The 14,564-nt window shown below is 39.7% G+C and overlaps 1 protein-coding gene across 2 annotated transcripts in view; it reads right to left on the reverse strand.

The window, feature by feature from the left end:
- LOC144025733 (A disintegrin and metalloproteinase with thrombospondin motifs 2-like) overlaps positions 1-14,564 on the reverse strand; it is a 110,149-nt gene that overhangs the window by 29,300 nt on the left and 66,285 nt on the right. For both annotated transcript variants that reach the window (XM_077532049.1, XM_077532048.1), the window contains exon 4: positions 1,697-1,902. In XM_077532049.1, coding sequence (XP_077388175.1) covers positions 1,697-1,902 — 206 coding nt within the window. The remainder of the gene's footprint in view (positions 1-1,696; positions 1,903-14,564) is intronic.

Genomic DNA, 14,564 nt, shown 5'->3' on the forward strand with positions numbered 1-14,564 from the left:
TGTCCTATACATACATACATACATATATATATATATATATATATATATATATATATATATATATATATATATATATATATATATATATATATATATATATATATATATATATATATATATATATATAATAGTGACTAGATATTTATTCTCTAGGGCAGGCTGTTGTAAGCATTAAGCGGCATTAAGGGACCGAAAAGATTATTACCATTATTATTATTATTATTATTATTATTATCACTAAAATAATCTCTCCTAAAAATCTGTATTAATCCTAGAACACAAAATATTAATGAATAACTAGTTTTGAAGTAGGAAGTCAAACGAAACAGCTTGTTCAACAATTTTTCAAGTGATTTCAATTGGTACCAAAAAATTCTTACAATATGTTAACATGGCTAAAAGTGGAGCGTAGATAATTTGTAAATTTCCGTACAGTGTTTGGTAAGAAAACAGAAGCACATAATTTACTTTAGCAAAGACGTGCTGGGCCACATCTGGCCCCCGGGCCTTGAGTTTACTATCTGTGTGCTAGGGGGGGTAATTTTGTTGTGCAACCAGCATAAAGCTTAGATTAGTAAATCATTAATATTCAATTGAAAAACCTGCTGGAAACTGTAGTTACCGTAAATGCATTGGGGATGTTATATACATAAACAGAACTAAATCATAACCCTAATTGGTCTCCTAAAAATTACACACCAACAAAATGAAAAACCAAACAAAATTATGAGGCTTAAGTGGCTACAGTAAATAAATATTTACTTTGCATATTGCATAGTCTAAAAATGTGCTTATTTAATTACTTTTTCAGCTATTAACTTCGCAGCGGTGTAGCATAATGGTGGTGGTGGGGGGGGGGGGGGGTGTTCACACTCATCCTAAAAAAAGCAAAACAAACTTTCAGGAGGCGCGTTATAAAGACGCCTCGTGTGGGAGGCAACCCTTCTTTCTTTCTGTTCATCACGCTGTCAGTCATGTATTCCGTATGCGCTATATAAAATACTTTTCCCTGCCTCCGCCTCCCCCACCGCGCAGACGAGAGGGGGTGCTGCGTATTCCCTTCTCTCCCTCTATTGTCTCACACACGCCTAATAGAAGAACGCCTGGCAGAGTTTGCACCTGCTTAGCAGTCAGAGATCGGCTTCTCGCACAGCACGCCGTCCTGCAAGCCGCGGCTAACAGGAAGGCGCACACTCACTCACACACGTACACGGTTGTGCGCCACAGGTTTCATTTGCGAGGCTTAAAGTCGGCGGCGGCTCATTCGACGCTCATATGCATAAACACCAGCGAGAGATGACATGACGACGCTGGGGGGCGATAGGACACAAAGCCTGATGAAATGTTGTGTCGCCCCCTTCAGAGCACAGGGCTCACCTTGCGTTACGCACACAAATGAAATCTCATCATATTCAGATGGAGGAGGAAGGATTACCCGTGGCTGATTGCTATATGAGAACATGCGGGATGGGAATTGAATCCTCATTCAGTTGTTGTCTGCGTGCGCCCGCGCGTATGTGTGCGCGCTACCAGCCTTCTTCGACCTCCCCGTGACTTCCCGTTCAACTCAAATAGAACACTTTTTCATTCGCCGAGGAGATGGAAGAGAAGCAATGTCACCTTCGAGAATTTAAACACCCTGGATGGGATGAGTGCATATGAGGATGCATCCGATATTCGCGCGAGCGCCACTTACTATGTTCATGAGCGTCAGCAGATACTTTTGGACATTTTCCTTCCCGTGAAACTGGACCACAGAATCGTCAACACCCAGCAGAACCTCGATATTGTAGGCCCGGTCCATGCTCTGCCTGCGGGCGCGTCTTGCTCGGGTGTTGTTGATGCTCTGTTCCACGCCTCGGTAGAGAGACTCCAGATCCATTAGACCACCAAGATCTGCACCTGGAAGAGTGTGCAAAAGTTAGTTTAGAACTGCTTCACTTATTACTGTTTAGTTGTGTTATCTGTAAGGCGGTCAGAGAGGAAGTGTGGGCAAAGGGATGCATTAGGTTTGAAGGAAATATAGAGCTGGGTGTCATCCACGCAACACTGAAACCAAACACCAATTTTTTAGAGGATTTGACTAAGTGGTAGGATGTGGATGATGAAGAGAAGAGTGCAGAGAATTGAGCCTTGTACATTTTTTAATACATTTTGATCCCAGTGTAAATAGTCATGGTCATATTCTTTTTATTTATTTATTTATTTATGAATTTTTAAATTGTTTCCTCCTTCATTGTTGTGTGTTGTATGCGTGTTTGTGTTTGTTTTCCACAACACCAGTTGACGCCATTAAGTGGCGGTAACGTGGCAGCTCTATCTTACAGATCTGCTCCTAATCAACCAAATATTTCCACTCCTGCCTGACTAAATGCAGCAGATGGTGCTTGCTAAACACATGGATGGAGACGGCTCCCTCACACAGGGCTGCCCGCCCTGCTCTTATCTTGGCTCGCTACAGGCTGGAAAACATGTAAATTGTTCAACAAGTCAACTTGTGTTAAACTGCACAGCCTGCAGAGGCACTGGACAGTAGTTGACCCTGACAGTTAAGTCAAACAGAATTTTATTATTTTCACATTTTGGACAAATCAAGCATGTTGTTAAGTGTCTTGTTCAGTTCGTTTTTTTTTTTAAGGCGTCACAGAGGAGTGTGCGATAAAAGAAGAGGAGATAAATGGTGCTGTCTCTCGAACCAAGGCCTGCTTTCACTCTCAAGCCGCCCTCCCTCTATGGCCTTGCATATATGGAAGCCATGGAAGGGCAATCCCAGCGGTCTTAAAAATGTGGTCTCAGTGCAGCCAACACAAAAAAATAAATAACTGAGAACCACAGCCAAGGATGACACACAAGTCTCTTTGAAATTGTGCAACAAATCATTCTAATTTGGCGTGAATACATCAATTTGCAGGAGAATGTTTACTTGGAATGTGTGGAGTTGATTGTGAGAGAGACGTGTCAACAGGGGAGCGCCGGAGTATGCGGTGTTTTGACATACCCAGTTAAGAGCGGAGAAGAAAAAGTGAGACCTGCCATCTTGTCTCCCAATCAGCAAGGGGCACGGCGCTTTCCCATCTTTCTCTTATGCAACGTATCCAAGGCAACGGGGCTCATGAGTAAAACAACGACCGTGTGGCTAATATTGGCTCCGGAGTCGTAAGCAGATTGAATCTGGAAGTCTGAATATGATCCCATATCAGCCCACACCCCCAGTGAGTGACAGAAAACCCACACAGAAAGCGAGAAACACGGCGGGAGGGGGACAAAAAGACAATTACGCAAAAGAAGCTGCCTTTAACGAGCTCCGTGTCAAAACCGCACCGACTCTTTTTAAAAGGCAAATCTGGATATTTTTACCTTTTACTTATGTAACACCGAGACGACAGGGAGACGGGCTTGAGTTCTCGCTTGTATTAATGTGCCTTTGCAAAACTGCATCGCCTTTAAAACTGCGGATTAAACAATGCGGGGGGGATTGCGTAACTCAGGAGCACAGCTGTATGTTTAGTGACGGGAAAAGGGTAGATACCGCAGAGTGGCAGCTACATCGGGCAACGCGAGCGACCAAGCCAAGGGGTTCAGGTTGTTCAAGGTTAAAAGGTGTTGTCCCGCTGCCAGACTAATCATTTAAACATTTCCATGCCAGCACACTCCCTTGTCCTTGCTTACACTCGCTAAGCACACTCTGTTGCTGTCAAAGAGCACGTTTTTTTTCCAGGAAAATGAGGAGGAATAAGCTACAAGAGAGATTGATGGAGGCGAGAGGTACGAGCTGAGGGACGTGATGGATGAGAGCGAGAGATGAGAAGAGACCACAAGGACCTTGGGTGCTCGCGAGTTCCGCTTGGAGCTCCTGTAGTGATGCAGAATATCGCTCACTTGTCGAACATCTGTCTGTCTGCTTGACTGACTGAAGACGAGGCATCGGGGTGTGTTGCCTCAAAACAGCCCTGGGAATACCGCACCATTCGGCACAGTAAGAAATTGTCAGTACTTGTAATGGGGGACCTAAATAACTCAGACCACTTTGGAAAACTAGCAGTTTTGCCTCAAGTGTTTGGCAATATTTTACAAAAAAAGTGGCGTTTTCCTCCATTCTCCCCTTTATGAGAAATTCTAGGTTATTCTGCTCTCCAAGGTCTCAACCGGAGAAAACAAGCAAGTGTTCACTTTATGACATCATAAAGTGTGGACCCACTCCCGCACTAAATGCTTTGAGACCTCCATCGGATAGTGACAAAGGTAGCCTTTATCAGTAAACATTTTGCCCAAATGAATTCAAAGCAATCAATAATCTTTCACATTTGCAATGCCAAAGCGCAATGACAATTGGCCATCTTAAAATCCCACCAAGTTTCTAGCTGACACTTGTGTAAACTACAAGTAATACTTTTGCGCTGTTGAACTGAACGATTAGTATAGTGGTTAGTGTGCTTGCTCTGTAAGTAGCAAGTCCCTGGTTCAGAACCAGCTCAGCTTTTTTTCCCTCCTTCCTCCCTCGCTCTTCATCCCTCTCCTCCCCTCCTCCACCACGATATCTTGCGGCAAGGAGTCGTTTTGTTTCAAATGTTTATTGAAGAATTGATGGCTTGCATTCGGAGGAATGCTCAAACGCAGAGCTCCAACAGCAGACTGCAGTCGGCTCGCCGGGGGCGCGGCTATCACACGGGGGGAGAGGCGGGGGTTTGACTTCCGCGTTAGAAAACTAACCAGCAAAACAACTAATATTTCATAACGAATTACATTGCCATCGTGTCAAAGGTAAGATTTAATCATTATATGCCTATAGTTAACTGTTGGAAGGGCTTAAAATACCATGTTATAATCCTTTTTCTGAAAATATAATGTGAAAGGGGTGTGAATCGGGTTAGCCTCATGTTGCTAGCTTTGGCCATCCTGATCACAAATTGAAGCTCATTACCAGATTAGCTTTTTTATACAAATGCAGCAAATGGTGAGTGTTTTTTTTGTTTTTGTTTTTTTCACTATAACGCCAGGCCTTCAGTTTTGTCTTCAGATGAAAATGGACGCTTCCATTACTTACAAAAACAAACAAACAAACAAAAAAAAACAAAAAAAAACGATAAACAGAATGTTGTGCATTGCTGGAATGTATGTGCTAAGTAAATATTTTAATAATTTTAGAATTGACTTATTGATTTCAGTAACTTTAGTACACCATCAGTCAAGAATGCAACTGTACAGTATAAATATGCTAAATATGAAATAATCATGGCAACTTTTCATATCGCTCATATTCATATATATATATATATATATATATATATATATATATATATATATATATATATATATATATATATATATATATAAATTTGAGCAAGGCACCAAATCATCTTCCAAACATAACCTTATTAGCAAACCTAATTTGCATTTCTCCTCAGGTTTGTATGATCTACCTCTGCAACATAAACAAACCCCCCTTCAGACACACATACACCCGTCTCCGTCTTAATATTGTCATTCAGGTAGAGTACAGAGTGCAGCCTTATTAGGACACAAAGGTTCTTTGTCTTTCAACCTTTGCAAAATGTCAAGAATGTCTCGTTGCATACAAGGAAGAAGGGTGGGGGGGGGGGGTCTATTGTCTGAGAGGAAGAAGGGGAGTGCAATCCAAAACACGAGGAATTGCGAGATGGGTGATGATAATTCAGCTCAAGCCAAATTGGTGTAAAAACGTTGCTATACGCTCCATATTCACCAGCAAAAATGTAAAATGAGTTGTTTCAACCTTACATGGTGGTTCGCTGGTCAACCTTGAAGCTGATATGTGTGAAGTTTGAGGAGTGAATTTGGATGTTTACATCCAACATACTGAATTAGGCTCAGTATGTCATTTAAATGTTTGTTATGATATATCATCTTTGGTATTTGTTGCTGTGCTGACATATTTTCTAGGATTTATTTCATAAGACTTTTTTTTTTTTTGGTGCGATACACAGACACAAATGCAGACACGCAGTCAGACAGGTCAGTTTCCCTGCGGATGAGACCAGCTAAGCTTCGTATCAGCTTGGCTTTGAGGTCTTATTGCACTAAGGCTCTGTCCTTTACAGCCAAGCAGGTCGAGGCAGGAGGTTTTGCGGGTCGTCTTTCATATGGCTTCTCTCGATGGCGATGATTGTGTTTTTGACTTCTGTAAGATTTTCCCATTTGTTGTCATTAATCACGTGACAAAAATGGCTTCACTAATGAGAGGCATCAACGCTCATTTTAGAATTTCTTTTACCTGCCATATTTGAACTTACATTTGCAAGCCCTCGTCATCTGATGGAACGGCTCTGCGGGACACGGCGGGGGGGGGGGTTCTTTCTGTAAAACACCCCCTCTCTCCCACCCAGCCGCCCTCCCTTCGAACGGACAGACAGTTATGTAAGAGGAAGGAGCCAAAGGTTGCCTCGTCTTACCAAACAGCCCAGAAAATCCTCGCAGACAAACCAAGCGACGGCAAGGATAGGTGGCCCCCCTCACCCGCTGATTATGAAGGCTGCTTCTCTCGATATTTAAAAAAAAAAAAAACGATCCTCTGCTCAGCTTCAGAGAGGACAGAAAGGTAGATATAATTCATCATCTTAAATACCAGAGATCTGAGGGCAGCAGAATCAAACAAATATCTCATGAGCATGAGATAAACAGTCCTAAACTTGAAGTAGTTATTAATAAATGGGCAAAGTTCACTGTTTGATGTATGAATAATTAGTGTGGTCGCCTGGGAGCTGTCCAAATAAAACTGCTGAATTGTAACTTAAATGATAAACAGTGCAGTATTCAAAATGTGTACCTCGTACACTTCATAGACCACTAGGGGGAGATAATAAGCACTGAAGTTACAATCACGTAACACCACCTGCACTACCATTTAGACCTTCTTTTACCGAGTCTAAAATCTAGTCTACTTCTTGCCACCAAATTGAATATGCGCAAATATTGTCAGCTCAATTAATACTGACGTTCATGCTGATTTTGATAAGCAGTTTCCTAAAGGCAACCCATTTTGCAAGATATCATTATATAGATTTACTCATACTGTGTATAAAAAGTTTACACACCCCACTTCAAAGGCCAGGATTTTGTGATTCAAAATAAGGAGACCAAAATAAATCAAATGAAGTGTGTGCATGACACATTTTAGAGGACTGAGATAATGTGGTTGCAAAAGTGTGCACACCCCCTTACAAGTGGGGATGTTGTGTTTAGAACTGTCCAAGTACATTCAAACTCATAAGAACTGTGAGTCAGCACACCATTAAAAGTGTCTCTGATAACCTCAAATAAAGCTCAGTTGTTCTAGTAGGCTGTTCCTGATCTTTTTTTATTTTTTTATTTTATTTTTTTTTATCTTCCCCCCTTCCTAGTAAAAACCTTATATTTTTGTGGTAACACTGATTGCTATTTGGAACTGTTCATAATTCCCTCCACCTTGACTATGACCCCAGTTTCAGCTAGGAAAAAGTATGATTGCCTCACCATGCTTCACCGTTGGTATGGTGTTCTTTTGGCGACTCATCTGTGTATTGATGATGTTGAAGCGTTGTCAAATAAAAGGTAAAAGCCACACTAGTCGCAACGTTTTAGAAGAGCGTCTGATTGTGTAGAAATCATCATGTGCCTCCTGACCTTATATCTGCTGTCAGCCACCAGTGACACCCACCTCCACAGTTACTGTGACATGTTTCCCAATACTTCAGCTTGGCTGAGGAGTTTACTCATTCTCTTGCTACCACTATATTTTTCTTAAGGTTTTACTCATTAGATCCTCTGAGGACAGACTGCAAACCTTTAACACCTGCCTGACTTCCCAATAACAGCCACAGGTGGACCACTTAAAAGTCCCCACAGGCCACCCAGGTGGACACCATCTGTTTGTACACGCGCACACAGCAGGTCACCTAGTCACGGCCTTCAGAAACACCAAATGACCAAAACTTTTACTGAGTGCTTCAAGTGTAGTTTCTTCCACTTTTTCCCCATTTCTATAGCCTTTATTCTCTCCTTTTATTCATTATACTGCATATTTTTTAAGTGTGTATTTAAAAACGGCCTGCTCGGGAAAGTCTTTCTATGAAGGTGTGAGACAATATGTATGCAAATGTTCTCTTTGGATAGCAGATAAGAATCCCGAAGTAGGATTTATCATAAAATATCACCTTATAATAAAACATGATTATGATAAATGCGTACGCTGTGCTGACCCTGCAACCTAAATAGTAAATAAGCAGATATGTTATGTATAATGAATGCATGCTTAAAAAAAACAGACACTTGGATATTAGAACAAAAGTAAAAGTATCTGCTTCTTAGCAGCACAAAATACGACTGCATGTTCGGCCCAGACACAGACGCGCAGATGGCGCTCTCTTCAATCGCGCAGTGCTCCCAGCCAGAAGGGAGAGAATTAATAAGACACCACAGTGTAAGGGTGTTACTAAATTGGCAGTGTTTCATAACAAAGTCTCTCAGAGCAGTTATCAATTAGAAACAATTAAAAAAGCCATTCATCATTCTTTCAAAGGCAGCGCGGCGCGGGGAGGTTGATACAACATCATCAAAATAATCACAGCGCCGAGCGCTCATTAACGGTGGCATATCTGAACAAGCCGCCGGTGTGTTCGCTAGGAGATCACATCTCCACCTGCCTTCATCGGTAGGAGCGCCGCCTAGCAAAACTAAACAGAATCTGCGCTGGGATACGACGAGGATGGGAGGAAAGCAGGACAAGAAGAGTTTTAAGGACAAGCTGTGAAGAAACTTGGAGACATTGCGCACAAACAAGCGTTTGCTTGAGTTCTTGGCGAGTGCCAGTGTGGCATGTGTCTGCCGCAGTCTGAAGCCATGTGCTGCTCTATCTGTGCACTCTTGTTTATTGACACACATTTTATCCTGTCCCAAAATGTCCGAGTTGATGCTTTGTTGGTAACCGATAGCAACAAGTTCTTATGAACATGACAAACACACAAATATTTATTTCAGCATATTGTCTAGCAATATCAGGAATATGTCAGCAAAATCTGTCCACAGCAGCAGCCAATCAGAAATCTGAAAACAATCGTTTCTAGGCAAGACGCATTTTAAACTCAAACTCATTGTTGACACAGGCCACATCATATATATGTAGTCTCCCAGAGACAAAAGTTCTGATTAAGAAAACTAATATTAGTGTACCATAATCATATTCATTAAACAAAATAGTTTATGATTGATTGTTACATTGCTAACAAAAGATGAAAATTGCCGTTAGAACAAGTCATGGAAAATTGTGGCACAAATATAATCACGTATATAAAAAACACACATAAATTTAAAAAAGGGATTTAAAAATGGTTATAGTATCTGTTAAAAAAAGAAAAAAATGCAATTTTGGCTAAAAATTTTCTGCAAAATGAAAAAAAAAACTCTTAATTTGTCAAGAAATAGAAAACTAACACGTCATTTTACTTGAATGGGCCAGATCTGGCCTCCAGGACTTTGACACCTGACATCATAAATACACAACAACAAAAATGATTATATTATCATATAGGTTGGAATTCCGTCAGTTTTGACAATGACGGACGGCCATTTTGTTGACAATTGACAAATGACAGAAACATAGACAGAAGCTAATTCTGCTGAGGAATGAGGGTGTGCCGATTATAATAAAATATGAAATATTGACGAATGTTGACGACTGATGAATAGCTCAAAACTAATGGCGCACCCGCCACCTCTGAATATTATACACTTAACTACTGCTTCTAAACAATTCTGTGTTTGTGTGGAAATAACCAGTTTTATCTCACAAAGAGTAGCACCCTCTGCACTAAATATTCTTTGTTTTGTCATAACAATGTTATGTTTTAGCATAATTCCAACATAGCTAGTGGGTTAAGGGTAAGATCCCTTTTTTTTGTTGCATTTATTCATGAACAAGCGAAGTGTCTTACTTTGTTTGGAATCTTTCTAAATTCATGTGCAAAACATACTCTTTCCTCATGAGAAGAACAGTCATGCAAAGATGTTCGGCGTGAAAGCAGGCCGTTCACAACACAGTTTGCACGTGCACGTTAGTCACTAACCTTCAAAGTGCATCCATCAGTGCGGCTTCATCCATGCAAGTGTAACCTGAGAGGGGAGGATGGGGGAGATACCAGCATGGCTTCACTCCCCCCGCCATCTCCCTCTCCTAATGAAACTCCAAGGTAATCAAATCACAGTCCACACAGACAGATGGCAAACAAGGGACACTGGGGCTTTCTGGGTGGATTGCCCACCGCCCCTTTTTCTGAAATGTAAACATAATTCTCCATCACATTGCGTCCACTCTTGGATCTACCAATTAAAACACTTTACTGATCCCCAAAGTGTTTTTTCCCCCCAGTTTGTAGGGCTATTTCTAAAAGGAGAAACCTCCCATTACTGACCTTAAACAGAGAGAAAACATTAAGGCTATTCCCACTTGTAGGAAGCAATAATCCACAAATTGCATTCACCATTAAGTAACCTATAAGGACTGTTGGCAGCTTTACAGATGACCACTTCCACGGGGCAAAATAGGCTGCTCTATGTCCTCCAGGGAGATTTAATAAAGAGAAGTTATTAGAAAAGAATATTTTCCATGCTCTCCAAATCAGGGGCTGGCCTGTCTCATTTTCCTCGCTCGGCAGAGCAATAATACCAACTAATCCTAAACGCAGCGCAGGCTGGGGATGGCAGAGGAAGAAAGACGATTCAATAGAGTTTTGTTTTATCTCAATTGGTTCAAATCACAGCAAGAGTTTATGGTCATGGAGGAGGAATGAGGTCTTGGGCCAAGTATAGTGGCAGCGTTGTGTGAGGTGTGGGATACTAAAAGTTCGGAAATGTGCAAATGATTAGAATGCTAGCACCTGGTCAAGTTTATGTATACTCATAATCAGCTTTTCAGTTCATTCTTTGGGCCTCAAAAGGTCTATGTTGATCTAAAAGGATTTCTAGGAATAATTTCTTGACAAAGAAATGTAGATGCCCAGTCAACATGGGGAAGTCTTAGAGTTCTGTCATCATGCCTTTATTATGTGGCTTTATGTCCTGAGTTTTTTTTTTTCCAGGTTCATACTGTGCCTCCTTTTAAAGAGTCTTTGAAGTTAATTGCCTTCAATTAGCGCACATGCAGCAGGAGCATGAAAGAATGGTTAAGCGGAAGAAAAAGTGTACGTGCGAAGTCTGTTTTAGAAATAGCTCATCAGTGATTGGATTCTGTGTCTTCGTGAGAAAATTAAAACATTTATTTACTTATAAACTTAACAAGGTACATGTTTCTAATTTACCAATTTGCCTATATTTTGTTTAAAAATGAAATAGAATGTGTTACATGAAAAAAAAGTTTATATTTCCCCAAATATTTCAAATAAGCACATTTTAGAGTTGTAATTCTAATACTTTGATATTTTTGCTCATATCAGCCCATGCCTATTCATAAAGTTTCTCATTGTGTCTGTGAAAGCTGCTCCTTGCTCTGCAGTGCACATTTAGACAAGGCATGCCGCTTGGTGTTTTTTTTTTTTTTACTATCATCATAATAAGCATATCATGTAGGTATATATATATATATATATATATATATATATATATATATATATATATATATATATATATATATATATATATATATATATATATATATATATATATATGACTGTTATAATAAAAATGGAAGTGAATTAATGTAAAATATCGCGATACGTATGGTATCATGACCCCTGTATCATGATACGTTTTTTTTTTTTTTTCTTTTTGGTGGGGGAATAGTTGATATTTTATTATTTGATATTTAGAGTAAGCCGAGCTTCCCTTGCAGTCTTAAAGGAATCACCATTGGCTGCAACGTATTGTACAACCAGAGCATTTTGTAAACTAAAGAAGAGACGTGCAGCATTATGCAATAACCAGTTATTATCCGTAAGTGGTTAGGGAAAATAAACGGTGAAAGAACTCATCATCTTGAAATGCGTGTTAAGTATTGTTGGTGAATGAAGAGCAGTGTAGAGTAGGGGAGAGGGCAATTATGTAACACTACAAGTACTGGTACTATTATTGTAAATAATAATAATGATGATGTGAGTGTGAATGAACGTGTTGACTGCATTTTACATACACATTTTATTTCAGTTATTAGGGATGTCACAATAAGGGCAATATCGTGATATCACGATATTAAAACTGCCACAATATCGTCGTCGTCATGTTCACAATATTTAAAAGGAACATATTTGTTAAAAAAGTCAGGTTGATTTCCATTTGTGCAGTTCCAGCGCCCTCGAGTGGCTAGTTTATCAGTGCAATTTAATTTTCATTAGGGATGTTTTGGCCTTCTATGTTTAAAATCTATGCTAATTGTCAGATGAAGGGGAACCTAATTTGCTTGTGAAGCGATCAATGTGTGCTTGCATTAGCAAGTAAGTGCCTCAATATTGTTATTAGAGATTGTAGGTGGTTTATATGCATTGCTGTTATGTACAAAAGCACAATATTGTTTGTTGTTTTTTTTAGTATGAGCTCACTTTTTTTTACAATATTGTGATCTTTTTTAAATATCGCCAACGCCCCCCACAATATCGTGATAATTATCATATCGTGACCTTCATATCGTGATAATATCGCATCGTGATGTTTGGATATCGTTACATCCCTAATAGTTATAGGTTATATAACTACAATGTGTGATGAAATTTCTACTATACTAACACTAATTTATCCTATTTGGTATGCAGGCACACATACAGTACGTCAGTAGCCTCAGTGACACTTCTTAAATATTGATGACCTGATTCCCACTCATTAATAATAGCTGCGGCACTGATGACTGCGAATACCACTCTGTGTGTATGTGTCTACACACATATGGAGGAGCGCTTGCTCACAATGTGCGGGCCAAGTATTTGTTCAGTCTGCCGTCGGTGCATTACACAGCGAAATCACTCCAAGAGGATTACTGACATAGCATTACAGGCGGTAAATTAAATCGGGTTGAAGTGTGGGAATGTTCAAGGTTATTATATTATGATGACACAATCGTCGGCGTGTCTGACTGCCAGCATTTTAATGTGCGAGGGATCGTAGGTGTGTGGATAATACGAGCAGACACGCATACCAGGAAATAAACGATGGAAATGGTCCCGCTAGTAAGAACAGCAGCACCGTCAGGTGCTAGCTCACTTAAGCCATACAGGAGGTGTAAGAGACGCAGATGGCTTAAACGAGATTAGCACTGGACAAAACACACACATCATAAGGCCAGCAGTAAATACGAGTAGATATTACAGTCGTGTCTGGTTGTAATGGAGAACATGTCATCGCTTGCTAAGAATAGGAACAGCGAGCCAGGAAAAGGGAGAGACGAGGAGGTTGCAGTCGGAAAGGGAAGTGATGCTCTGTGTGTCCTTTACAAATGATGAGTCAGCAAATTACACTACCATGGAAAGCCACAAGAATGAAATTGCCATACGGGAATGGATTGTAATAGTGCTATCATTAGCGAATATATTTAAAATGGATGAGTCTATCGATTATTTAATCAATCGACTAATCTGATTCATTTTAATTTTGCATTAAATGTTACTGGTGATAGTCTGAAATTAGAGGATTTGGACAATTTTAAATAAAAAAAAAATGGCTCCAAACGATTACTCGATTATTAAAATAGTTGTGGATTAATTTGATAATTGATTATTTGTCGATTAATCAATTAATTTTGACAGCTCTAGATTAGGGCTGCACAAAATATTGAAAAAATATCAATATAACGATATTGGCCTTTGCAATATGCATATCACAAAGACATGCAAAAAGTTTGATATGGAATTTTATGTTTTTATCTGAATTTGACCAGTCAGACTGTCAGGTTTTAACTGTTTGACATTTAGTAAACATGACAAAAAAGGAGAGAAAGACCATCAGTTCAAAGGTCGCGAGTAGAGAGGAACTGACTGATACAATTCACTACTGCACTCTCTGAAAAAAAAAAAAAAAATCCCCTCCTCACCCTCTCTTTTTATTTGGTTTCCACGCCCCTAGTTACAAGGGTGTCCCAACTCTAATAATGCAAATGCAAAACATAGTTGGAACACAGTGTACTTAACAAAAATGTGCACTGCCATCCAATAGTTGAACATTATCGAGAGGTAATTAATCACAATGGATTAAGAATACATTGAGTTTGATTATTTTGCCACATGAACAAAATGTAATTCTTTCGTTATATTATAAAAATGTAATTCCTTTGGGTACATGTTAAATTTCGCAATAATATCAATAACGCTGTATTCAGCAACTATATTGCATATCGCATGTTTTTCGAATATCGTGCAGCCCTACTCTAGATTGTAAGTTCCCAAGTGAATAGGAATGTACCTGTACATTTTATAACAGGTAGAAGAGTCGGCATGGGGAAGGTTACAAAGTTGGAAGGCTTTCTTTTTACATTAAAAAACAAAGAAAACGTTTTTATCTGCCTAACAATTTCAAAATAATACATTACATTAATTGCAATGCCGTCATGCCGTAATATTATGGCTCAAATGTCAGAC

Source organism: Festucalex cinctus, chromosome 9, assembly GCF_051991245.1.
Source record: "Festucalex cinctus isolate MCC-2025b chromosome 9, RoL_Fcin_1.0, whole genome shotgun sequence".
NCBI classification, from domain to species: Eukaryota; Metazoa; Chordata; class Actinopteri; order Syngnathiformes; family Syngnathidae; genus Festucalex; species Festucalex cinctus.